This window comes from Neolamprologus multifasciatus, chromosome 8 (genome assembly GCF_963576455.1).
Source record: "Neolamprologus multifasciatus chromosome 8, fNeoMul1.2, whole genome shotgun sequence".
NCBI classification, from domain to species: Eukaryota; Metazoa; Chordata; class Actinopteri; order Cichliformes; family Cichlidae; genus Neolamprologus; species Neolamprologus multifasciatus.
The window spans coordinates 15,934,016-15,961,067 of NC_140446.1; the positions used below are offsets into that span (position 1 = coordinate 15,934,016).

Below are 27,052 nucleotides of genomic sequence, written 5' to 3' on the forward strand. Positions count from 1 at the left end.
GCGTTCACTTAAATCAGCTGTCGGGGAATTTTATCAACATGTAGTATCTCAACCTCAGCAAGTTACAAGTCATGTAAGCAAACCTACAAGCTTTGTATTAACTGTTGGTGTTTCTCTACATTATTTGAAATGCTCTTGAATGACACTGGTGTAGAAACAAATTTTTGTCCTCTGTTGACACAACGTCAAAAACACTTGAGTTTAAAGCCGGTCTGGTTACATGTGCAGGGATAGGCTCGGGCGGCAAAAGGATTGTGTACAAGTTGTTGCTGCAAACTCAAAGTGCTGAATGGGAGGGATGTGGCGCAGAATAAAGTCCCTGGTGTCAAGCTGCTTGTTGTCTTTACTGAATTTTACACGTTTCTACAAATGTAAAAGCCTCTCACCATGAGAAGCTCTCGGAGAGGAAGGCCAGGCTACCGAAAATCTTTGTGCACTTGTTGAACTCCTCCACATTGGAAGACGTTACCACGGCGATGCTGCTGCTGCTGCTGTCGGTGACACCATTGTTGTCTGTACTCGGGCCAAAACATACTATGATACCAACCAGGAAGGGGAAAAAAACCAAAACAACAACAGACGTTAAACCAGAGTTTTTCTGGAAGCAGTATTTCTAATTAGACTAAAGTTTAACAACAACAATGACTAATAATCACCCAGCAACATGAACTAGGACATGATCATTGCTGAATGAAACAGATTTGCACTGCATTAAAAGGAACAAAGTCTTAAGCCAACCCTCATTTACTTATATTTTGCTATGAAAACTGGAAATAGCAGCAGTGATTTATTGACAATGTGAAGTTTTTTGAGCAGTACTGTATACAATAACATTCAACCAGCTCTGAACACTTAGTTTTTCTGCTCTTGGCTTGGTATGATGTCAATAAAAGTGGATACTGTCGTCACCTGCACACAGACCGGATCGACCTGCTGTTCAAATCTTTAAATCTGTTTACGATGGGCAGTGAATCAGAAAAAAAGGAGCCATAACAACTTGTTTTCAGACAGTGGGTGAGCTAAACGGTTGCACCAAGGTCCATTATAACATAACTAAAAATTATTGCAAGCATTGAATCATGCAACGCTGCTCCAGGAGAATCCAAGAATAAAAATATGAAGATGAAAATGAGCACCATAGATCCTGGAGGCTTGGTATGAGGAAGCAGAGACATGAGAATTATGCTAGCATGGTTTGAACAAGGTTATAAAGGTGACAGAGAAACTAACAAGCTAAACTAACGACATGAACAGTCAGGCGGACCAGATTACTGAACCTCATTCCGATTTGTCGAGTTAACTCAAATCTAGAACCATCTTCCGCTTCCAAGTGGATGTTTTTATTCACACTAATTAGCAGGTAAATCTAATAAAGCTGCCACTGTGTGCGTAAAAACAGAATGACTACCTCACCTTTGGGACAGTCTCCTTCACACTTATCACATTTCTGCGTCTCGGTCCCGTCAGGTTGGGTGACAACAACTTCCTGGTTGTTTGGGGGGCAAGATAAAGTACAGGCCACTTCCAACGCCAGATAGTTATCTACAGGGCAGGAGACAAAGTGTCCAAGATGGGTGGCAGGGATTAAAAATTTTTTTTTAAAAAAATCAGCGAGCGTGTGATAGCTTTCTTGGTTAAGCAGGTTTTTTTTTAAGGCGAACTCTTACAAGGACACGTCTTGACACAGGTCGCTCCAAAGTTAAACTTCCCGTGTGGGTTGGATTGGGACTGAAACGTGACGGGGTCATAGGTGGTGGGCAGTGGACAGTTCTCTTTACATACACCGCTGTCGTTGAAGTGACGACAAGCCTGCAGAGAGGAGGAAACATGTTTCTCCAGTAAGGAAAAGGAAAAAAGGAGATTACACTGCAGATAAGAAAACAACAGGACTGTTTACCAGACAGTCTGAGTCTTTGGGTCCAGTGCATCCAGCTGCACACTGCAGGTGACAGCAGTCGTTGGGTAGAGGACCTTTACATCGCTGGCAGCCAGACGCACATTTAGCTCGGGTCACTTTAAACATACACACACACACACACAAAACAAACAGTCAACATTTCAGCAAAACTTCATCTGCTCTGCTTTTGTCTACATAAAACTACATAACATGACTGTGTGTGTGATTTTAACTCACGAGTTTGGCAATCCTGAGCAGTCTCTCCCCAGCATCTTTTCCCACATGCAGGCGAACAACTTGGACCTGCACCAGAAGAAAGCCAGGAATAAAAACCAGGGAAAGCTGAGCCACAATTTTACAAGAAAGACAAAGATTCAAGAGCGTGCACACATGCTGGCTGATCCGTGGTTACGTAAGGCACCAGTACGGTTCATGAGAGCTGTTTGCTGGAAGGTCAAACCCTAGAAAAAAATCTATGTCAAGTATCCAAAACCAACATAAACGATTTATGCCCACATTAGGATTTATAAACCCACTTCCAAAATTGTTGGCACACAGTGTTAGAATGTAAAATAAAAATCAGAATGCAATGATCTCACAAACCCACTTTTTATCCCCAGTGGGACAAAGAAAACACATCAAATGTTTAAACTGAGGCATTTTACTATTTGATGAAAAATATTTTGAAGCTGGTGGCAACAACATGTCTCAAAAAATTGGGATAGAGCAACAAAAAGCTGGAATAGCAAGCGGTTGCAAAAAAAAACCCCCCAAAACAACAGCTGGAGGAACATTTTGTAACTAATGAGGTTAACTGGCAACAGATCACTAACATGACTGGGTATAAAAAGAGAGGAGATGAGTTTCTCAGGAATAAAGACGGGCCAAGGTTCACTAATCTGCAAAAATCTGTGTCTTCAAAATGTGGAAAGATTTTGGAATAATGCTCCTCAACGTAATGATGGTGCCTTTACACATCTGGAAAGGCACCATCAGTGCTGAAAGCTATACACGCGTTTTAGATCAACATATGTTCCCAACCAGGAAACATCTGACATGTAAAATGACTTTATGACATCGACAAATCACTGCATGATGTTTCTCTTTGTTCACTATTAGAGTCAGTCAGCTGCTCACAGTTAGGAGGCCGAGGCTGCAGTCGGTGTTCCTTGGCACGGCCATTCTGCTCATCCAAGATGTCCGTCAAATTGATGTTCTGGGGGTCTGGGAAGCACAGCTGGGGGTTCCCCCAAATATACACTGCACCCAGCAGGATCTCTGCAGGACAGATAATACATAAAAGTGACTCCACAAATTACAGAAGATAACAGATGCTGAGAGAAACAGGCCTCTGTTCTGACTAATATTCCAGTGAAATACTTCAGTGTTTTAAAGCTGGCGGCTGAGGATAATAAAATGAGTCTGAGCTCCAGACTTGTCACATCGAATTACGCCAGATTTGAGGAAAACCTCTGACCTGTGAGGCTACGTAGCCGGAGCGTCCTCAGCCCCTGACCGGCGTGAGTGTTATCCAGCACAGCCAGCGCGTAGCTGGAGTTGTACAACTGGCTGCCTCTTATGATCCGAAGGCTGTCTAAGGGCAACAGGCTCACAGAAACATGAGCAACGAGTACATAACCCTGTACCTCCACAATCCCCTGGTGAAGAAGAGATGAAGAGAGACAAAGGTGAGGAACACTGGAGCTAACCAAGCTTATTAACTGTATTAACATTTTCTTTGCGTTTCCATTCAAACTATACCTGCAGGAAGGAGAGGTCAGGGTTTCCATGGAGGTGTGTAATCTCCAAGTTTCCATGAACAACCTGGCAACCGGTGTAGAGCAGCCTCAGAGTCTCAAAGTGGTTTTCCAGGCTGGAGGGCAGGGCCAGCTTCATGTCTGTACCCCGACAGACTGCAAGGCAAAGAAACAAAGTGGCAATTTATAACCTACAGTATATAGAAACAAAAAAACACTTTTCTTCAATGCAACATTTTGTTTCTTTAATGAATGAAGCCATTCAACTTTTCATTCGGCAGAATTCTTGCATTTTATGGGTTAAAATATCATCCCTACAAAAAACTAAATGACATACAGTAGTCTGCAAAAGCTGTGAGCCAACTTTCATTTATTTTTATTTCACTTGGAAAATTGGAACATGGGCAAACACATGCAGTGCAGTATAATAAGGAAAAACAGAGTTTGTACAATTCTAACAAGCTCGAAAGTCAACGCAAGTCAATACAGCCTGAACTCTCTGGGTCAAGCTTTCTTGTCATTTCTTTAAGTAGTCTACAGGAATAGTTCTCCTGGCTTCTTGAGGGACATTCAAAGCTCTTTTATGGATGTTGGCTTCTTTTGTTCTGTTCTCTCTCAAGATGATCCCACACTGCTTTAATAATGTTGAGGGTTTTTTGGACATCCTAATGTAAACGTTTACAACAGTCCTTTCTTTTTTGGTTCCTTTTTTCATGTGTACAGACACCTAAGTGGTAATGAATGTAAGGCTTGGACTCCACATAACTTGACTCCATCTATTCACAAGCAGCCTAAATAGAAATACGAGCCGCACGCACAGCCTCCGTCTGCGTCTTAGTATACATATATGATATATTTTCCCCTGGCAGCAGATTCCCCTCAGTGAGTCACACACAGAATTGAATTCGGGGGTCATACAGCATTATAATTCACAGGGGCATTTGCAGACACATAGCTCTCATGCCTTAACAAGCAGTCACACGGTGAACAGTCCCTCCCCTCTCGAAGTTATAAATGACTTCCCTTGGCTCCTTTCCAGCAGCCCCTCAACAGCCAACCCACTTTTCTTCATTGAAGCCCCCCAACCTCACTACTGAGCCATCTCTCTCCCTGCCATTTTGGAAAACACAGAAGCAGGCACACCACAGGAAGAACGGGGAAGTCCTGGCAGCCGGGACAAGGCCGATTTTCATGACACAGTGAGGTTACCAGCAGACTTCGGGAGATACGTCTTATCATGTGTGTGCGTCTGCCACGTGTAAAGTTTCCTGGAGATGGCGGAGCGTGCAGACCCATATTACCCCTCCTGCAACTCAGCTAAAGAAGTACTGAAGCATTAATAAAGGCCACAATAATCCGACAGCGAGCTACTGCAGTAAATGTGTCTATGATTAACCGTGCGGCTGCCAAAAATACACACTCAGCCTCTGTCACTTGTGTCAAATAACAAATCAAATGACTAATCGCTGACTCCTTCAATTATGTCATCATGGAAAATAGTTTTGGAAGTCAAGCCAAGAGTGGAGATGTACTCTCATCCTCTGGCATTTTAATCATTTTCAATAAGACAGAACTTCTAAAACACAAACAGCTTTCCCCGAGTGTGACAAAAAACTCAGAGAAGCTGGACGTCTCCGGCTTTGGGGATTAGGGAAATGTGCTGTAACAGAGAGCTCAACAGAGCACATTATCCGTTTCTGAAAAGTGTGCGTAAAGCCCGTCCTCAGTTTCCTCTCCCTTTATTCCCTCATTGTTTGCTCTCCAAAAGTCTCTCAGCAACGGCTGTGTGTGCGTGGACTTGTGAGGCGCTCCCGGCCTAAAATACTTTCCCTTTTATCGCTCACGTTACTCAGCCTGCCCGCAGTCAAGACGCTAACTTTACTTTCCCCATTCGAAGTTCACTTCCTGCCTCTTCAAAGGTTTATCTAAGCAGTTATCAAAGAAATTGTCCTCACAATTGTCTTTTAAATTCTCTCAGAGTCTGAGCTGTTGCTCAACTGCAATCAACCTCTGGGGAAGTGCAATTTAATAGAAAGGTGTGTGGTTGCATATCTAGAAGATGACACACACAGTTTTGGATTTTCCCAGTAAAAAGGGGGATGTTGTGGTGACTGGCATCGAGTTTTGATCAAAGCTACATCGGTGACCTGTGACCTTCCAGTTCACAAGGTGATTGCACGCCGTGTCACGTGTACACGCATTAATGCTGCCTGCTGCACAGCATGTAATGCCAATTTGCCACTGGAAACTTCCACTGCTCAGGTGAGAGCAACAACAGCAAGGGAAGTATTTTTCCTACATTCCCGTCTGTTTCTCTGAGTTCTGACCCTACTCACGCTCTCTCCAGTCTAAATTAATTACTGTCACAAATTACAGAGGCTAAAAGGATCCCGATTATCTGAGACCGTGCCTGTGCTCCCACTGCCCACTTGTTCACGCGCTCACTCAGTAGTGAAGCGCTGCAGACAGCTGTTGATGCATTTTGGACATCATTTAAATGAAGCCCTGCGATGTAATTACCCGCCGGATATTTCTAATTAGTTCTGTTGTTAAAACAGCTGCAGCTGCACTACAGTTGAAGCCATGGAAACATCAGCAGTGCTATTTCTGGATGAGTACACAGTGTAACTGACATATCCCTCTGTAACATTTAAAAAAGAATGCATAAGTCAAATCTGTGCACACAGAGATTTATTTGAAACACAGTTTGTCTGAACTACACCCTGTTACGTAAGCATGATGGAAACCATAGATTCAACTGTGCTATTATGTTATAATCTGAACACTGAATCAGCATGGATACACAGATATATACACATACACAGCAGGAGCAATTCAATGCATTTAGGCATGTAGTTCAAACTGAGCATCACAATGGGCAAGAAAGTTGATTTAAATGAGCCTGGTTGTTGGTTTGAGTACTTCAGAAACTGCTGATCTACTATCAGTACGATTTACACAGAGTGGTTCAAAAGCGAGACTATATCTAGTGGAGGAAGTGTTTTATCAGAGCCAGAAGTCAAACTGTTTAGTTTTTTTATAGGAAGGCAACAGTAACTCAAACTCATTTTTACAAACCAGAATTGGTTTGTAAAAATGCTGCAACTTCAGTGATGTGGAACTGGTTTAGCTTTCGTCCATCAGATACACAACAAAGCACTATTTTTGGCAGAGCATGCTAGCGGGCCATCGTTATTACCATGTTTTTTGGAAAATAAATCCTTTGATTTGTCTGAAAATCGACAGTGCCCCTTATAATCCCGTGTGCCTTATGTATGAATTCTGGTTGTGCTTACTGACCTCAAAACGATTTTATGTCGTACACGGCGTTAGAAAATCTGTCAAATGTTTCAGTACGACTTTGCTAAGCTACGAACCCGCACTGCTTGATGGATTGTCGGAGCATTACGGCTATCGTAGGCAGGAGCCTCGTGGAGTAATACGTACTGTGCTTCAACATAATATTACCGTACTGTGTGTGTGTATAACCTCTTTTTAAGTTTTGTGGATATTATACATGGTTATGCTGAGGATATGTCGGCCAATTTCCACTGGAAATGCCTTTTGGTTAAACTGTCAGTAAGGATTTGCATTTGCACTGCAAATTTTTTATATAACTTTAATGCACTTAAAAAAGCTGCTTGTTTAAGTGAAAATACATTGATGTTTTGTTTGTTTTTTTGGCAGTTGAGGAGTTTTAAAGTATTTTGTCTCGTGTCAATTATATCGTCAGTTATATTGTTATCGCAAATTTTCAAATGTATATCGTGATAAATATTTTTGGTCATATCGCCCTGCTCTAGGGGATATTTTCTTTGGGTCACCTTGTGAGCATCGCTTACACTCCACAGCCTGTCTGAGTATTGTTGCCATCCCTTTATGACCACATCTTCTGATGGCTGCTTGCAGCAGGATAAAACACCATGTCACAAAGCTCAAATCATCTCAAACTGGTTTCTTGACCATGACCAATTAGATCGCTGTACTTAAATGGCCTCCAGAGCCACCACATCCCAAAACATTCAGGACATGGTGGTGAAAGAGGTTCACATCATTAGATAGCCGTGTAGCCAAAATATCTACAGCAGCTGCGTGATGCTATCATGTCGATATGGGACAAAATCTCTGAGGAACATTTCCGGCACCTTGTTAAATCTATGTCACAAAGAATTACAGCAGTGCTGAAAGGAAAAGGAAGTCCAGCTGGTAATAGCAAGATGTAATGAAGTATCCAGTGTTTATACATTTATAATAAGAGAGGAGCTCAGCAACTATTCTCAAAAGGGTAAGATAAATCACATTAGCTCCATATCTGCTCACAGCTCAGTCATTAGCCATGATTACAAGGACACTAATAACTGGAATAAAAGTCTGAATGATATAAAAATGCTTCATGTGAACACAATGACCTGATAACGCTCCTTTGGACCAAAATTTCCTTTCAATTGACACAGGTGGGTTATACCGACCTCAAACGAATCAGTGTGTATGGACAGGTACCTTATCCTTATTGCGAATGCCTGCTATATGTCAACACAACGACAACACAGCGTGGGTCCATTTGAAAAAGAAAAATGATGCAAAAGGCAAACACACGAGACAGGAGAGAAACTGATGACTTCCTCTGTTCAAACCGTCGATGCATGTAAATGATCAGACAACATGATCGGATTGAAATTGTGCACAGGTAAACATGAATACTGACAGGAAAATGGAAAACAATGCTCTACATGCCAGTGACTCTACCTTTGCTTGTTTAAATTCATCCAACTACTTTGTTTGTTAACATGTCCTAATTTGTGTAACAGCAGTTTAGCATAGCAGATTAATCTCAAAGCATCCTTAAGGTGTCTGTATACGTCAAACAAGCCTCGCACTTAGGGGGCAACCTGTTAAACATAGAGTTGCTGTCAGGTTAACATGTGAAACATGGTGGAAATAACTCTGCAAAGAGAGAAAAAGAACAACTTTGTTTCAGTCTTTTACACGTTGTTTACTTCATGGTTAACCACCACTAGCAGTTTCAGCACAGCAGCTTGTTTACCAGTTCTGACTTTAGAAAACTAGTATTACCACCTTGAGCTCTGTGGTATGCCAAACATTAGTTAAGTCCACCTCTATCGAGACTTAACACAAATGTAGTGATGAAAGGAAGGTAGCCAGCAGATGGGCAAGTCTGGACAATATGATGTCACTGTGCACAGTAGTTTTGGAGTTACAACCAAAACAAAAGAAAGAAAAAAAGATTTGTTTTGTTGGATCGCAGTGACCTTTGACTGCCATATTCTAATCAGTGCATCCTTAAGTCCAAGTGAACTTTGCACCCAGTTTATAGAAACTTCCTCAAACGGTTATCGGCTTCTTGGGAATGCCGGAGAGTGACGTGCGTACGTATGGGCGGTCAGAAAACACAGCGAACCCCGGCCAAGGCTGTCGTTAGCACATAAAAAGATAACACTGCTGAGCAGCAGTGAGCTGGTGAATCAGCTGGTGAAGATTGATTGAATAGAAAGTTGATCGTCCAGTCCCTGTAACAACACACAGTACGTGGCATTCCTGTTAAGCATAAAGTCACGCTCTATCTGGAAAAGAGAGCTGACGCAGTGACTAAATGAATTCATGAGTGAATGCAGTTAGTACTGCAGGACTTTTAAGTGCATGTAGCCAAGCAATCCAAACACTTTTTATATAGTCAGAGGAGGTTTTATAACTTGAAGTGCAAGATATTTAAAATGTCAGCACTTGTTGTTTCAGCTCTAAGGAAAGTGAGAGAACACGAAGTACTGCCGGTGTGTAAGAAATCACTCCTGATTTGATCTGAATCAGGCTTCCTGAGAGGCTGCGGTGCATGTGTTTGTACAAACGGGCTGCTTGAGACTGAAAACTGAAAGCCAGGTTGAAGCCACACCTGTGTGTGGCTGCATGCCAGTTAGCACAGGGAGTGTGTGGAGGTGCGTGTGTGTTTACCAGTGTTTGTGCATGTGTGTGTGTGTGTGTGTGTGTGTGTGTGTGTGTGTGTGTGTGTGTGTGTGTGTGTGTGTGTGTGTGTGTGTGTGTAGCAACAGGAACGCGATGCTGCCGCCGCTGTTGCGGGAACAGGGCTGAATCACAGCGGAAAAGCCTGCTCCTCGTGCTCTCGTCCAATGGATTAGATCCTCCAAAGTTCCGCAAACAGAGCGAGCTGATCCAGCGGGACTTTCGCTCAGATTTTTCACACGGCAGCCCTGATTGCATCGCAGCCCTAATCCTTAGCAACACATCTTGCATAAACTTCACATTTCTCCCAGCCTCCCCACAGCGCATTCTTTCTACCGCTTCACTCTGCGGTCGAGAAAGAAAAAAACAGGTATTGCTCAACAGACAAGCAGAACAGGCTCTGTGCTGCGCTGGAGCCACAAACTCCTCGTACGCTCACGCCGCCACAGACTAGAACCACCAAAACACGAACCCACCGCCACATCTCAGAGTGTCCCGACCTCTTTCTACACATTAACCACATAAAGGAAGGAGTCTGGATTAGAGCACTGGAGGAGGGATTTTTGGAGGAGGGAAAATTAGGACATCTTCCATTCAAAACTGGCCTAAATAAATATCAAGAAGTCGATTTCTGCTATTATTTTCAAATAAAAGGCTAAAAGTTAAGTGCTGTTAATGAAGGAGTTCCACAGAAGGATAACTGATCGATAAATTGAATGGAATACATTTCATTATTAACATAGTGTACACAGTGCTGTGTAGAAATCAGTTACTCTTTGTTAGAATTCCAGAAGGGTTTTATGACAAATTAAAGGAAAAGTCACTGACAGTTTCTCCCAGGTCTCTGGAAATCTGCTGGAGCGTTCAAGCATCATTATTCCTGATGGTGGTCCAACACGTCTGTCCTAAATCTTCTACAGGTTCAAGTGTAACAAAATCCAGCTTGAGCTGCTTTCAGCTGCTCCTTTATTTACAAGCAGTCACCACAGATGGTAGCTCTACATGCAGGATCTGACTTTCTTTTTTTTTTGCCCAATGTCCTTCCTGACACATCCCCAAAGGGATCAGTGTCCCCTCCCGGGATCAAACTGGGATCTTTTGTTCATTAGTCAGGTAAATCACTTCACTATAGAGCCACCAATGTAACCCTGTAAAATCCAGCATTTTAAAAAAAATACTTAAATTACTTTCAAAACATTTAGATATTCAGAAGTGTCTAGATCACGTTCCCACGTCACTCCCTTAGAGGAGAATTTGAAAGATTTGCAAATAAACAGTTAGAAAAAAAATTAATCGCAAATTATTTCGAACCAGAATGATTCACAGCCAGAGGAGGAACCCAAGATCAAAATTTAGGCACTTTAATTCGCTTTGCACCCATCACCAAGAAATGCAATTTGTCTCTAGATGGACGCACTCTAAAATGAACTTGGCTTTAACAGAGCTTAAATTAATGTGTCTACTTGCTGAAGTCATGAGGGCTTGAACATGCAGGCAAACTTCAACCCATCCCCATGTACTTCAAGGGCTTGTAACTCAGGTTTCATAGCTTGAAGATAACATTGTGCATAGGTTCATTAATCATCCTAAAGTTACTTCACAAAAACATTCAGCTGGTCCCGAGAGGCTCGTGTGGAAGTGACATTTAAAGCACACGCGTGCTGCAAATGGTCAATAGTAAGCATGCGGTGCACCTCTGTGGCAGCATTTGAATTAGTCTTTCCTCCCAATGCACATTGGGGTTTTGCCTTTGATCTGTCGCCCACCTGCACACACCATGCCAAAATATAATTACTTTCCATTAAGGATGAATGTGCTAGCTTCACAGTTAGCAATTTTGTGCTAGTTTTCATTTGAATGATCTTTTCTCATCAACTCCTTATTTTATGATGGACAGAAATTACCCTGGGAAACATGTTATGGTTTTTGTTTATATTGTACTGAAAATACAACACGGTTCTTTGTTTCTAAGTTTGGAATGCCACTGCATTTTAGTTATGGATACTACATTAAAAATAACTGCAACCTCTTTAGTTTTATAGAGAGCTGGCCAGCACCCTATGCCGAGCCTGATTTGGCCTGTGAGCCGCAAGTTGAGTATCACTATTACAGACCTCTTATGAATTACAGGGAAGTTAATAAATAGTGAAAATAACAGTTGTTGTTTTTTTTTTTTATTTCCCCATGATTTCATTATGCTAACACAAACAAGGTAGCTGAGGCAATCGTTTAAATACTGAGAGTTTAGAAGATGTCAGCAGTATTTCTGAGTGTCACACTGATGTAAGATGTGCAGATTTACAGATCTAACACTTTATTTCCTCAGAGGTTTTTCCCACTAAAAGCCGGGTGAAGAGAAGATAAACAGAAGAAGAGGCTGAAAGTCTCCTCGGAGGACGGCAACGATGCCTCTCCGGTGGTCCCGCTCTCCTCTCCGGGTGAGTTAGATCACTAACACGCAGTCTAGACTGGTGAGTCACAGCAGGCTGAGTTAGCCGATCACTGAGGCCAGTTCAGTAAGACTTAATCACCACACAGTGAGCTTCACTGGAGTGTGACAAGGGCACGAACTCTATGGATAGAAAGGCCACTGAACACAGACACACACACAGGCACGGGGACGGGGAGGTGAAAGAGTGCGTGTGTGATATAACACTTTTACAATACTTCATAACTGAAAGTAAGACTGCTGAGATTCACTCTGGAGCCAGTTGGAGCGCTCGCCCTGAACTGATGCTTCACAGATTGAGTAAAGTGCACCAACCAGTTCCCACCAACAATGCAGTCATAGTTGAAAATCACTTCACCTGTGACTAAAGGCTTTGTTTGTGTGTTTGTGTGTGTGTGTGTGTGTGTGTGTGTGTGTGTGTGTGTGTGTGTGTGTGTGTGTGTGTGTGTGTGTGTGTGAGTGAGTGTGTGTGAGTGAGAGAGAGAGAGAGCAGCTAATAAAACAGACAGTTGTTTGTACTTACATTAGTCATTTTTGTTGTGAGGCTGACATGAATGAAAAACCCCAAAGGGGGCTCTTTCTTTATTTTGTGCACATCAATGAAAGCCAACAGCTGCATGTCAATAAAGTGAGCACTGCAGAATAAATTGTTATTGAGTTCAGATTCATTTTTGCCATTAGCATGTGCCAATAAAACTGCTTTTAAAAGCAGCTGGCTGGGGGTTATTGATCTCCCCAAATACACCTAAAATCGATCTATAAAGGGTCATATGCACCCATTAATCTGCACTATCAATCATTTTCTCAGTTAACAAACTAAATAGCTCAAGTACTGACTGACCATCAGATCAAGCATTAAATATATATATTATTTAATATTATAAAATATTATAAATTATTATTATTATATGAAAAACAAGCAAAAATATGATTTGCTGGTCGTTTGCACCTTCCAGTTAGCTCTTGTTTAACTGGCATTACTCAAGCTCCAAGTGCGACAAGTGGCCCCTCTATCGCACAATGTCTCCCTTTTAGAGCCAGAAGTGAATAATTGACATCGTCATGATCCTTGGCCCACAATGCACTGCCTGTTTAGTGTCTTGTTTTTGTTTGTGTTTACAGCAAAGCCACGAACCGTCCGCCTGCAGTGCACAAGTCAGTTGTGTCGCAAAGCTGCAAAGCAGGTTCTCATATTTCTTACCTGAGTCTCTGCTCTGTGTTTATCTGAGCAAGTCAACGTGTTGCAAGATTGGAGATATTTGTTTATTTAGTTTTTGAATCTTTTTTTTTTTTAATTATTTTGGTCCAAACTGTAAATCTAAAGCGAGGCTGTTTTGTGACAGGTGTGATTTTTCCTCATAAGCAGCCCTTCATAAATCCCAGGAGGGCTGAGAGGACCCGGCTGAGGAGTCACGGAGGAATGTAGTCCTCCGGACCAGAAAAAAACCTCCAGCATTTCCTGAAATTACAGCCAGCAAACTCCAGTGCCATCTCCCCGAAGCTCCGTGGGTCTATTTTGCCGACGGGGGAGGCATTATTGACAGGGGGAAAGCGCTGAAAGTTACCCACCTTCTCTGCCTGAAGCGCCCGTCACTCCAAGCAGTACGGCCCCGACAAACAGCAAACTTCTCGCCGCCTCCATCTGCGCAGACCCGGCGCTTCTAGTCCATCTGGGGGAAACAGAGATTAAGTTTTTGCATCTCATTTAGAGCTAACTGTCGTTTCTGGCACCGTGTGGAGTTGTTGTTCGTGTCCGAATCTCAGTTACTTCCTCCCATGAATTCCCTGCCTGTTGGTAGTAAGCGCGTAACAGGAGCGGGGGCGCGCTCCCGTGGCGTGAAGGCCTGAACGGGGAGTGGCAGGTTCAGTCAACCCGCCCTCACTCCGGTCTGACTTAATTTAACCTATAACGCGTTTCATTCTAATTATGCCTAAAAATTACCTTCAAACTTTAATTGCGCTTATTTCTCCCCAGAGGGCTCAAGTGGATCAAAGTGTAAAATATGGAGAACAATTAAAGCAATTAAACCATTTACCCCGCTCATGCATAATCTATGAATATGCTACCACCCTTTTTTTTTTCTTAAATTTCAGTATCCCTTACTATCGCTTGCAAGTAAAGGCGAAAAGTCAAATTGGTTATATGCAGGGGCGTTTCCGAGATTTTTTACAGTAGGGTGCCACAGAGGGGTGGGGGTCCGCATACACTCCAAAAAAGAATAACAAAAAAAAAATCATCTGATTTCAAAGTGCTTTAATTCCACAGCCCTTCACTGGAAACAGTCGAAACCTGTACTGTTAGAAGAAGCGGATTTGTGAGTTTTGCACGGTTGTCGGTGGGTAGCAAAATAACAGAAGTGACTCCAGACATGCCCGCAAAAGTATGGGACGAGTTTGACTTTCGTATGAACATGTGCCGTGCATCCAGAAGAGGACGCATTAAACACTTGTGAACATTGTAAGTTTTGTTATGTTAAACTTTATTTTCAGCAATGTATTTAAAAAAAAAATACCACAAACATCTGTGTCCATTGCTTAAAAATATACCTAGCCTATTGGAATCGGATGATTTCTTTAGATGCACCCTGTGTTTATGAGAAGCAAAATCTGGGCTCTCAAAAAGTATTCTTAACCCTCAAATATGAAGCGTTAATTTTGAATAAAATGCACTTGAAATATGTAAACTCAAAGGTTTATTTATTCAAATAATTAACCATTAAGGTAAGTATGCTTGGTATAAGCTGACCACATACCAATCAAATACATTTCATTCACCAGATTGCATTAAATGTTTTACATTGTACATTTACATGTAATCAAACTAGTCAAAGTTAGCATTTTGGGGGTAAATATTTTTTTGAATAGAGCATTGACTGGCTGTGATTTTTAGTCCCTGAACCCTATTACGACTGTATAACGTGAAAAGTGGTGCTTTACAAGAGTTTAAACATAATTTTCTGTTGCTCGATTATTTTGGAAAGTTAAAAAAATTAATTTGATTATGTAAACGTAGTAATAATTGTTAAGTAACTTAGTAATGCAACGGCTGTATAACCATCATACATTTAAAGCACCTCCAGTAAACATGCAGATTATGTAGAATGCATTTTCAGATTCATACACATTATAAAATTAAAAATTAGATCATAATTATTTACTAATTGATGTAAATATCACTGTTACACCTCAGGATGATTTTAATTACTGATATATTTCTGGGCAGCTTGTTATGATAAGCAGGTTGTGGATGGAGGCAGGACTCTGAGGCAGGCAGATTTAAAACAGAAAATTACCTTTATTAAAGGTAAAGAAAAGTCCAAAACACATTCCAGAAGTCCACAAGGAGAACATAAATAACAGAGGAATAACAGGAGAAACTAAATCCGACTGGAAACAGGCTGGAAACACAAGGGGATGACAAACAGACAATTTAACAGTGAACAAAGGAAACACAGGACAATAAATACTCACACACTGAGTGCTAATCAAGGGAAGTGAACACAACTGGAAGAAATCTAGGCACAAGTAAACAGAATCTAGAGAATGAAACTAAGAAAATAGCAATTACAGACTAGACACACATTTACACAGCAAATTAACATAAATGAACACCGGAGAAAATAAACTAAGGCACAAGGAATGAGATATAAAAAAAAAATACATTAATAAAATAAAATAGATCTCAAAGAAACAGTGACTAACACCAGATTATACTATAATTACAAGAAAAATAAAGAAACTCCTGAACTGAAAACATAAACTGACAACTTAAAATACTGGGTCCAAAACCCAGGACCATGGCAGATCTATAATAATGCAATTTATCTAAAAAAAAAAAAAAAGTAAGTAACATAAGATTTAAAATGAATGGTATGGTGTAGATATTATAATATTTAACATTTACATATAAGTGCATTAGAACTTTATCTGAGTAAAGTACTAAGTTACACAGTTTAAAAAAAAACATTTAAAAAGCAGACAATGTCCTGGTAATTTTCTGTATGGTAAATGGAAAAATTCAGTGGATGTAATGTAACTCGTTTTAAAATGCTACATTGTGCTGTATAGATTTCTACAGGTCCATGCTCTCTTCCAATGCTGCGCATTATACAGTTCTCATGGAGTCTTACACACATGTGGTTTTTCTGTCTTATTGTGTCTTTTTATTGGTTGTTCTGACACTTACTTTTTTAAAATGTATTTCAGTCTTTTCTGTTGTACATCCCATTTTTCTGTTTTTCTGTGATGAGCACTTAAATAAATTCACTTTCGTTACACCACATCTATGATGTAATACTGATCCCCAAACATCCCTCAAACCCTACAATGTAAATACATTTCAGATTAAAAGGGGACATCCTGTCACGGTCCTGGGTCAGTGACCCAGTGTTTTGAGTTTCTTGTGCCTCTGTGATTTTTGTATTATGTTCTTAGTTCACTTGGTTGTCCCAGCTTATTCTTTAGTTTGGTTTTCTTGTATTCTGTTTAGTTCTGAGTATTTAGTAGCTCCCCTCTGTGTCTCTTTGTTGTTGGTATTGTCTGTTTCTTAGTTGCTCTGTCTCCCCTAGTCTAGTTTGCGTCTTCCTGTTTTACTTTGAAGGTCTGTGTCTCATGTGAGTGTATCCTACTTTGCTCCCTGTCTCGTCAGTTCTGATTTCCCCCAGCTGTGCTCTCCTTCTGTGTCTCATTCCCCTCGTTACTTCCCATTGTATTTAAACCCCGTGTTTCTCTGAGTCAGTGTCGCGTCGTCCCTCTTGCTGTGTGGATCTCCCTGTGTCTCCCTTGTGAGTTTAGTTTGTGAGTTTAGTTTGAGTTTCCAGTTTAGTTTACTTTGTACGCCTTTCTCCCGCCAGCAAATAAAGCTGAGTTCTTTGTGTTTAAACCTCGTGCCTGAGTGTCTGCATTTTGGGTCCAACTCCTGCCTGCCGCACAGCGATACATGACACATCCGGATATTTGAAAAATGTTAAAGTTAAATTGCCTTTTTTTTTTAATTACATAAAATTTGCATTATCATATATGGATAGACCCACAATAAGAGTTTATTAAGAAACATTACCTAACAATTATCCCACTAACACGATATTTCACCAAATCAACACGTAGTATTAAATGTCTGTTTAAAAGAACAACACATTTTGCAATAACTGTGTCAAAACGCATAATTGCCAAATTCAAACATATTTAATTTGAATTTCACTGAGTTTTGTAGATGTTGAAAAACTCCCTGTCTGAATTATGAAATGTGAAAAGGCAACGATTACACTCTTAGCTGCATTATTTCATTATAAATCACACTGACTGATATCAATGTGTTTATTTTTGCAAACTGGCAAATTTTTAGATTTAGGTCTTGCTTTGTATATCAGTATGTTTGACTATTAAAACTTTATTAATATTTAAGGAATGAATCAAATCAACATTTTAGATCAGGGGGGAAAAAGTGAATTCTTTGCGTGATACAAGCTTGGAGTGTCTTCATATTTCTTCTGCTTTTCTCATGCTCTTCATTCATGGTCACAAATCAGGAGTTGAAGGAGGAAGAATAAACTCTATTCATCCCAATCTATCGCCTCTCCCCACCCACAGAAGCCCGGGTCAGAGTCCAGCCTCCTGCACAGAGCTATCAGAAAACAACAATAAGCTACACACTGAGCCACACAGACCACAAGTTGCGGACCGTTCGCGAAGCTGAGTGTTGCTAGTGAGGCTGAAATATTTAGTTCCCACAGAAAAAAAAGTCATCTGCCACTGAGGGATGCAGTCAGTTCAGTATTCTGGTTTTTCCCAGCAGTAAACTTTAAGTCTTAAACTTTAAGTGTTTGTTGGCTCTGTATGCGACTCCTCGTTTCAGCTGCATTTGAAAGCAAGCTGTGCTACAATAAAACCTGATCCAGTGGTCAGCAATTTTCATCACACTCGATGGTGGAAATCCCTTCAGAAAACATGGCTGTAATTCTCAGGGACACATAAACCATGCATTTAAAAAAAAAAAGAGGTCTGCATGGGTTAAAAGGTGAGGAGGCCAGGAAGTGGGTGAGAGATAATGTGTTCAAGTGAGAGAGTCCAAGGACAACTACAGTAAAACTCAGGGAAAATATACAGAAAAGAAGTCATTACCAAAGAACATCATAAATTCACTCATAGTTCAGTTCCCCCGACTGGCCAGGTATTTAGATTTGGCATGAGAGAAGAAATAAGAAATACAGTGTGGACTCTTCAAGGACAAGAAAACCATATTGTTTCCCACTGCTGCTCATAACTCCAAATACAAGTCTAAAGGAATCTGTCTTGATTATATCGGAGACACAATGAAGGTATCTGTGCATATATCACTGGCACAAATAGTACAAGGTCAGCAAGCCCTTTAGACTGCACTGTAATAGGGGAGGGACAAACCACAGACTATACATGTCACTTCTCTACTCACTTTTCCTGCTCTGTTAATACCTCTAGCTGTGAACATTTCATGTATTTTAACACAGGTTTAGCGTAACATTTCACTCCTTCAAAACCTCCACCTAAATACAAGAAAAAAATAAGGATTACTTAAACTTTTATAAGTATACGTGGGAGGAAATGGAAATACATCAGTGCTTTGTAAGAGACACTCACAGGCCTGTGAAGTGGATAAACAGCTCAGTGCATTTAGGCATGTAGACAGCTCGTGTCAGAGGTCAGAGGAGAACAACTAGATTACAACTAGGCAACAGTAACTAAAATAATCTCTAGTTACAGGATCTCTGGAAGCACATTGTCTACAGCAGCAGAAGACCACACCGGGTGCCATTCCTGTCAGCTAAGGACAGGAAACTGAAGGCAAGCAAACCAAAACTGAACAACAGAGGCATAAAAAGAGCTGCTGGATCTGATGAGTCTAAATTTCTATTTTGACAGTCAGATGGCAGGGTCAGAATGTGGTGCAAACAACATGAAACCATGATTTCACCATGTCTTGTATCAACAGTTCAGGCTGCTGGTGGTGTTAAGAGATATATTTGGGCTCCTCCTTACTAATTCTTACCTCCTTGTTATTTCCACCCATATCCATCCCTTTATGACCACAGTGTGTGATCATCCAGTGGCTGCTTCCAGCAGGACAACATGCCTAAGGTGTCAAAGTTCAGTCATCTCAAACTGGTCTCTGGAACATTACAATGAGTTCACTGTTCTCAAATGGCCTCTACAATCACCAGATTCCAATCCAATAGACTTTTTGGATGTGGATGAATGTGAGATGCTCATCATTGATGTGGCAAATCTGCAGCAACTGTGCGACGCTGTCATGTCAATATGTACCAAAATCTCTAAGGAATTTTTCCAGCACCTTTTTCAGTCGATACCATGAAGAATTAAGGGGAAAGAGTGTATAATAGGAAGGTGTGTCTGACAGCTGGATTTGCCACCATTAAAAAAAATTATTATTACAAAATCAAACTCTTGCTGTAAAAAATGACTGCACTGTGCTTATTAAAAAACTTTAGGTTTGTTTGCCATTAAAACTGCTACTTTAGAGTTCCCATAAACATCTTTTTACTGTAAAATATAACATCATATGCTTTCCAGAGACTTTACATCACATCTTTTCTGAACTATAAAAGGATATCAGATTTGTTGTAATGTCCCCTCTGTCCCTGCACTTCACAGTCACTGAAACACTGCTCTATTCAACATTAAAAAAAAAAACAACCCTGAAGGCGAGTGCAGAGCAGAGGTTATTTATCGGTACAAAGACTTAGGTCAGGCTGTGGGCCAGTGCTAGCTAAACCACACCACAGTTCACAGGAACACATCCACTAAAAGTCCAAACACTATCATAACACTTCATGATTTTAACCTACAAGACTTTGGGCTCAGCAAAGAATCAAATACTATATTATGTAATTAACATTTACAGTAGTTCTCAGTTATTTTTCCTACCCTCATGGACATAAACATTTGCAGCATTCAGCTGTATTCACTAAGGACAAAGCTTGTAACGTGATCCACCAGAGTGCGTTTACCTGATAGCACTTGTAGTACTTTGAATGCTTTCTGCTTGTGCATTTTTACCATTCATGCATCCACTTTAGAAACATTTACACCAGCACAACGCAGAGAAATCCCAAAAATGGTGTCTTTACAATCCTCTGCAGCTGAAACTTTTTCAGCCTACAGATGGAGAGATGGTTTCTGTAAGACAGCTATGAAGCGGCAGCTCTTGGACAACAGCTGCTGAATGGCGTTTGCCACATCGCAGAGCAGCGAGACGCTAGAGAGCAAATACCGTTGGCATATTTTACTGCATTCCTCAATGCACACATACCACATACTCTACTGTTTGTTAACATTTTGAATACTATTCTTTTTTTCATATTTAATTGACATGGGGTAAAGTTGAATTTGTGCAATATAAAGACAGGATAAATCTTAGATGGAGAAAAAAAAAACCCAACCCCTGCTTAATTTCTTCTCAACAAAGAACAATTTTATTTTTTCCATTACTGAAGTTTTTTTTTTATTTTTTTGGCCAAACATTAGATATGAGGTGGAGGAAAGTACACTTGGTTAGAGAGGTGACAGTGCACAGGGCAGCAGGCAGGGGGCAGCAGACGAATGAGAGAAGGGATGCGGTTACTGGCAAGAAAGAAACAGAACAATGGAATGAAATCACAGCAAAAACTGGAGTGTGTTTTCTACCAGTTCTTCAGGAAATATTTAAGCTATTCAAACAGATTTTAATTCCAGTGAAAACACAATTTTCTCATCTGTGGACAAAGGGACTTTGGTAGAAAAGCAAAGATTTTGTGTTAAAAGTGCTCAAGGGGCTGACAGATCTTGCATTACTCAGAATATAAACCATTTTGCTGCAATGACAAACACTCTATGCATTATATATAGTTTGTTCTATTCATAACTGTTCAGTGTCTCTGTCGTGATTTCAGGAATCTTTTTCCCACCCAAACCTCTCTGTGCATTTTGTCCTCTTGTCTTCCCCCACCCCCATCGCAGGCTGTCAGCGAAGCTAAATATACCCGTCTTCTCACACGCATTCATGCAGCAATCCTTCAACATATATGCGCTCACACATCAGCGTGATCTAGCTCGCTCACACTCGGTGATCCAGTTTATGATGCTAAAAAACAACAACAACAACAACAACAACAAAAAAACAATACAATGTCCTGTCAAGGCAACATGTACACACATACTGGTCATTGTTCACATTCTCACACAGCAGTACAAAGGCATGGGCGCAGTTTCACACACAAGCACAGTAAGTGCACGCACACCCCCGTGTAAAGTGCACGCATGGAAGGGACGCTCTGAAGGACGAAGATGTACATGGAATGAATTCAAAGCTTAACGTGCTCAGTGACACCCAAGTTATAATGCAGTGTGTAAGGCTGATTTGTGGATGGAGGAGGTTTAAAATACTGCAGAAAGAAATGCAACCAAGTCAAAACTAATGGGTGTACAACAACTCATTCACTCACACACACTCACACATCAACTAAGCCCTGAATAAGACACTTTATGCTGGAAAAAATGAAAACAAAAAACAGAAAAAGCAAAAACGTACAGCTTCCTGTTGCATTGCTCATTTTTCCTAACTCAATCATTCCTCACACTAAAAGGCAATCCAGGTGAATCAAACTAAAAACACTTACGATACTTCAAAAAAAATCACCAAAATGTAAAAGAAAAAAAGAAAAATTAAGCAACCAAAGTGAGCAAAACTGCCAATAAACTGAAGCACAAATTGGTCAACATCAGAATTTTTAAAAAAGACGTAAAGGCAGGTGATTCAAACAAAAATAAAAGTCTGAGTGACAATGAAGGACACGGCAACAAACAAAAGCACAGTGGAAACAAGAGAGGCACAAAAATAAAGGTGTGAGGGGGGAGGGAGAAAAACACAGTCAGCTAGAATGGCCTCCAACATCCCCCCCCCCCACCCGCTTCTCTCACTCTGGAACAATCAGCTGCCAGCCCCCCTTCACCGGGGGGCACCTCGCTTGTGTCTGCCAGTCCACTTTTGGCACACGGAACCCAACACATGTTGCTCCGCCACACCGAGAGGCCCGACCAATGATAGGGTGCCATCTATTGTCAGCGCATCGAACTGCTGTTTGGATGTCCAAAGACGCTGGTGAGTGTCAAAATTATGGGACTGGGAACTCGCACAACTACGCAAAAACCCGAGGAGCGTTTGGAGTGAAAAGTTGGGTCTGCTCTGGGTCGAAATAAATACTTTTTTCCTTCATCCTGTCGTGCGCTTACGAATGATGGTGAAAGAAAGATAGCACGCATCATCATTACAAGGCAAAGTGGAGTGAGCGTCACACATTGTGTGGTTGGTTTTTGTTGTTTTGTTTTTTTAAATGAGAATTTACTCCAAATAAATACAAGAAAATAAAAAAAAAATGTAAACAATGTCTGCTTTGATGAAAGTCATGGAGATATCATGCATGTCATCTGGGAGGCTGAGCTACTTCAGTGTTCGGGTGTCCCGCTGCCCTGACTGGAAAGGTGCGAAGGTGTAGGCAAGGTGAAGAGGCGAAGAGCTCCTCCTACTCGACTTTTACACCCAACTTCTCTGTGTTTAGTAAGTAGAGGCTGTCGTCTATGAGGAAACTGGAGGAAGAACAAAGTATCGATTATTCACCATAAGGTAGCTGCATCTGAGTCCCCTAACATTTCTCTCAGTATTAGTGCAAAAACACTTATTTTCTCTGCAATTCCATCTCTCGCATATTTCTTACAAACCTGTAGAAAAGGAAATGCACTGGGATGGTGCTGAGGTGCCAAACAGCGTGGGCGTCTAAGACCCAAAGCAGTGGGGGAAAGTCCAGAAGCTCCAGCAGGGCCAGACCGTGGAGCAGCACCACCACCAGGCCGCACTTCCACCAGTACGGCAGGGTCCGCCGGTTCTGCCAGCACCAACAGAGCCACCACAAGAGGTTTACCATGCCTTTAAAGCCCAAAAAAGATGAGCAGAGAGCATTAAATCACAGATATCTGAAAGAGCTGATGCTTGAAGGACAGCAGTGAATGAATTCCTCACATATCAACCATATACAGGCTTATAGGTTACTTGTGGAAATGAATCTACCGATTGTGGCGTTAGCAGCCATGTTGTAGCCGTAGTCAAAACTGACAAAGGTCAAGTAGGACACGTGTGAGGTAAAGACCAAAATGAGCAGGACTCCCACCATGCTGGACACACCGGGTCGCTTTAGGCCCAACGTTCTGGCAAAGAGAGGAAGGAAGGCAAGTAACGTGAGCATATTCAGCGAAGTAAGACAAGAGTTATAACGACCACACTTGACAAATATTCTCTCTCGTTTTTAATCCAACTTTATCCTAGAAGATATTTGAACCAGGATTAGTGATTACCATCTAGAATGTGGTTTCGGATGCCAGTTGGGTGTGGAAGGTTTGCTTACCTGACACAGCACAGGTAGATTGAGTAAAGAATGACTGCTGTTGCACAGAAATAGTCCATTTTCTATAAGAAAAAACATACAAAATCTTAAGATCAACCAGTGCTTGTTTACAGAAACTACACTGCGCACAGCTCGAAGGTTGATCAGTAATGGCATTAGGATGTTGCTCATTTGCTAAGCTCATTAACCAATCAAAGAGCAGAATGCTCATCTCAATAGGTGGTCTGGCAAGTGGAAATGTACATTAGCAGTTTTCCTCTCTCGGTGTACATTAAAATAAAGCTTTTATTTATTATTATTAAAACTAGATCATGTGACTGCATGTAAAACTGTAAAACACTGTTTAAACAGTGTTTCTGGCAGAAAACAAGCTGACTGAACACAAATAAATGGAACAAAATGGGACTCAAAGGTGGGAAATCCCAGTAGGATACACACAAATCAACTTTTTTTTTTAGGGTAATAAGTTACTAGAGGTTTAAAAGCCCTTACCTCAGTGAGATAGGTGTCCCGGGTGTGAAACACTGTGGACCAGAACCAGGCATTGAGAGATACCTGAAAACCCCCCCACAAAGATTTAAATATTAAAGTCTGAATAACTCATTGTTTGGATAATTTCTGCATCAGACATACAAGTTTTGGATAGAAAACATTTTTTGTTTATCATTTTAAAAAACACAACCTATTAAACGCAACCTATTGGCCAGGTAATCTAGAAGTGCTTTCTATTAAGTTAGTAACTAATATATAATAATTTATAAATAACGGATCAAGCAGATGGGCTACAGTAGCACAAGACCACACCGGCTGCCAATCCTGTCAGCTGAAAACAGGAAACTGAGGCTACGATTTATAGAAGAAGATTTAATATAAGATTGAAAACTTTTGTCCTTTCCGATGAGTCTCCACTACTGCTTCAGCATTAAGATGGTAGGGTCACAATTTGGCATAAACAAGTCCATGTCCATCCCTTTATGGCTACAGTGTACCATCATCTCATAGCTGCTTCCAGCAAGATAGTGCAACACATCTCAAAGGTCAAATCATCTCAAATGCCCTTCACAGTTATTACATTTTAATCCAGCAGAGCACCTTTGTGATGTACTCTGATGGGAGACTCAGATCATGGATCTCCAGCCACAAAATAAAATCAGTCTATCCAATCTCAGTGTACAGAAACAGCCAGCATATAGACAACTTTGTCCTTTAGGTGATCAAGCATAACAAAGATAACTGACTTTTTGCCCTTTTGAAGTACAATAAACACAAACTTTTTTTAATGTTCTCCATCACATCTGGATACAGAAATCAACTCACCAGGGAGAAGGCATTGATGGTGTGGTACATGGGGCTCTGTCGTGGCACCGTGCTCCGATAGCGCAGTAGCATGAGAAGGCAAGCCAGGCCGTTCAGCAGAGAGGCCAACGCGGATGCCGGCTCCTCAAAACACAAGAAGCGTGCAAACGGCCACTGTAGGGGAAAAAAATAATTCGTCCATAATTTCAGATTTGACTGAAATCAATGAAATCTCACAGACTACATAAAAGTGGACAGCATATTCTTTATTGATCAACCTTGGGTAGGAGTGTGTGATATTTGAGTAACAAACCTTGCCGTGGAACTGTGGGACCCTGTACCCCTCAGCCTGGTAAAGGCCGACTGTGGTCCACATGCACTGATAGCGGCAGTCATCACGGCAAGTCCAACCTGAACAAAGAGAGGAGCTGAGTGTAAGCATGTCAGAGCTGCAAATTTTGGTATTGATTGGATACAACTAAATACAGGGCCAGCATTGTTTACACCAATAACGATATCTGAATCATTATTAATTTGCAAACTCTGAACACAGTTTAATGACTATTAAATCGCTGTAATTTTTTTTTTAAATTTCTACAAAAATTAGTTAACACAATTCAAATCAACTCAATTTTACTTGTAGCACCCAGTCACGACAACAGTTGAATTAAGGTGCTTTATATTGTAAGGTAAACGCCCTACAATAAAACAGAGAAAACCCCAACAATCAACCTTATGAGCACTTTGGTGACATTGGGAAGGAAAAACTCCCTTTTAACAGGAAGAAACCTCCAGCAGACACAACAAAAGACATCTTTCAGTTTTTCATGTAATTTGAAACCAGGTCTTTTGGAAACCTGGAATGCAAATGTGCCTGTCTCTACAGCACGTTGGGTCAGCGTCTGTTGTTTAAATGTGCTATAGGCTATAAATCAAATAGACGTGCCAGTCAACACAACAAGATTCACACGTTTTTTTGTTTGGTTTTTTTATAGCCCATACTTGAGGTGTATTTTGTCATTTTCATAAAAATTATTAAACACAATTCAGTGGGCTACATACTGAACTTAGAGGATAGCAACAAACAATCGATTCTATTGCACTAAGATCGATCTGATACCAATACCAGCGTTGGTCGATATTTGAATGATCCCACCACTTCTCTATTCACAAAGCAGGGGATCACGCTGAATTCCCCTTACACTAAATAAGCTTGAGTGATCATCAATAAAATAAGCAGGGAAGCTGTTTCAATTCTTGTATAGCAGTGAATAAACTTAAATACACGAGCAACTACAAAAGGCATTCCCTGGATATTTTATACAACTTTAAGCATAGAGGTAAAAGAAAACAATTAATTAAATATTTAAAGGGGTTGCCTTTTGGCTAACTAGTTGTGTAGACACAGCACAGAAAAGCTAATAATGGCAGAAGGGTGGGGTGACAATAGAGCTGTTGGGAGAGCTTGACCAGCCTGAAAATCTGGTTTTTAGTCTTGAAGGCCATGAAACAAGGTCACGATTTTCTTTTTAAAGACATGTGAAGACTAAAAGTCACACATGTAGGCATCAGTACAAAGCACCTGCATGCACGAGTGAATATAATGAATGTAAACAGCAAATTAATGGGGGTCAGTTAGCAAATGTTGCTATACACATATATGCATGTACAAGTTGCCACAATATTAATAAGCACTGATGGAAAAATCTATTGCTAGCAAGGTAAGTTAGCTTAACTTACCTGCCGACAAGAGCAACTCACCTGTCAGCGCCATGTACTGCGGCTGGGCAGACAGGAAGCCGTTTAGCCGAGCTCCGGTGCAGTTTGCGCGGATACACTGCTTCACACAGTCTCGGTAAACCGGCTCCTTGTCGCCTTGAGAGGATTGCACAGTGGTCACCGACATCAGGAGCAAGAGGACGATGACCACAGCGGGGAGTGTGACAGATGTGCCGCGAAGTGAAACCACAGAGGCCATGGCGGTTCTTCTGGGCCCGTCAGGATTCACGAAGGCACGACCGGACGACAGCGGCGTGAAGCCTACAGCGCGCATCACCACGGGGCCATCCCCAGTTTGTGCGGGCAAACCAGGCCTGAAATGTGTTACAGTACCGCTGATGGACCGGGAAATGCCCACTCTTCCTCTGCTCCCCTGAGCTCAGCCAAGTTTCAAACTCGAACAGCGTTTCCTGTCGCCATTTCAAAATTAAAACAACTTTCCCGGAAGCGTTTTTACTCAAGTTGTAGT

At 41.2% G+C, this 27,052-nt stretch overlaps 2 protein-coding genes across 3 annotated transcripts in view; both read right to left on the bottom strand.

The window, feature by feature from the left end:
- erbb2 (erb-b2 receptor tyrosine kinase 2) overlaps nucleotides 1–13,915 on the bottom strand; it is a 28,742-nt gene extending 14,827 nt beyond the window's left edge. Inside the window, exons 1-9 of one of the 2 annotated variants that reach the window (XM_085170563.1) lie at nucleotides 13,649–13,915; nucleotides 3,659–3,810; nucleotides 3,375–3,555; nucleotides 3,035–3,175; nucleotides 2,135–2,200; nucleotides 1,898–2,013; nucleotides 1,668–1,809; nucleotides 1,414–1,542; nucleotides 387–534 (exon numbers count right to left, since the gene is read on the bottom strand). In XM_085170563.1, coding sequence (XP_085026689.1) covers nucleotides 387–534; nucleotides 1,414–1,542; nucleotides 1,668–1,809; nucleotides 1,898–2,013; nucleotides 2,135–2,200; nucleotides 3,035–3,175; nucleotides 3,375–3,555; nucleotides 3,659–3,810; nucleotides 13,649–13,784 — 1,211 coding nt within the window. In that variant the 5' untranslated portion in view covers nucleotides 13,785–13,915. The remainder of the gene's footprint in view (nucleotides 1–386; nucleotides 535–1,413; nucleotides 1,543–1,667; nucleotides 1,810–1,897; nucleotides 2,014–2,134; nucleotides 2,201–3,034; nucleotides 3,176–3,374; nucleotides 3,556–3,658; nucleotides 3,811–13,648) is intronic. The other variant, XM_085170564.1, reaches the window with a different exon arrangement.
- Nucleotides 13,916–21,991: 8,076 nt separating this feature from the next.
- On the bottom strand, nucleotides 21,992–27,052 carry pgap3 (post-GPI attachment to proteins phospholipase 3). The gene is made up of 8 exons (XM_085170565.1): nucleotides 26,566–27,052; nucleotides 25,118–25,215; nucleotides 24,826–24,978; nucleotides 24,001–24,063; nucleotides 23,509–23,570; nucleotides 23,175–23,311; nucleotides 22,829–23,033; nucleotides 21,992–22,696 (listed from the first exon to the last, which is right to left on the bottom strand). Exons 1-8 carry the CDS (start codon nucleotides 26,855–26,857, stop codon nucleotides 22,633–22,635), a joined length of 1,074 nt encoding a protein of 357 aa, XP_085026691.1. The 5' UTR covers nucleotides 26,858–27,052; the 3' UTR covers nucleotides 21,992–22,632.

Excerpts from the sequence above, each read along its gene's own strand:
- pgap3 (XM_085170565.1), bottom strand. The coding sequence starts at position 26,857 with ATGCGCGCTGTAGGCTTCACGCCGCTGTCGTCCGGTCGTGCCTTCGTG. Across the intron at positions 24,979-25,117 it reads TCCCACAGTTCCACGGCAAG|TGGCCGTTTGCACGCTTCTT; the intron begins GTTTGTTACTCA and ends TTTCCCCTACAG. Across the intron at positions 24,064-24,825 it reads CCATCAATGCCTTCTCCCTG|GTATCTCTCAATGCCTGGTT; the intron begins GTGAGTTGATTT and ends GGGGGTTTTCAG.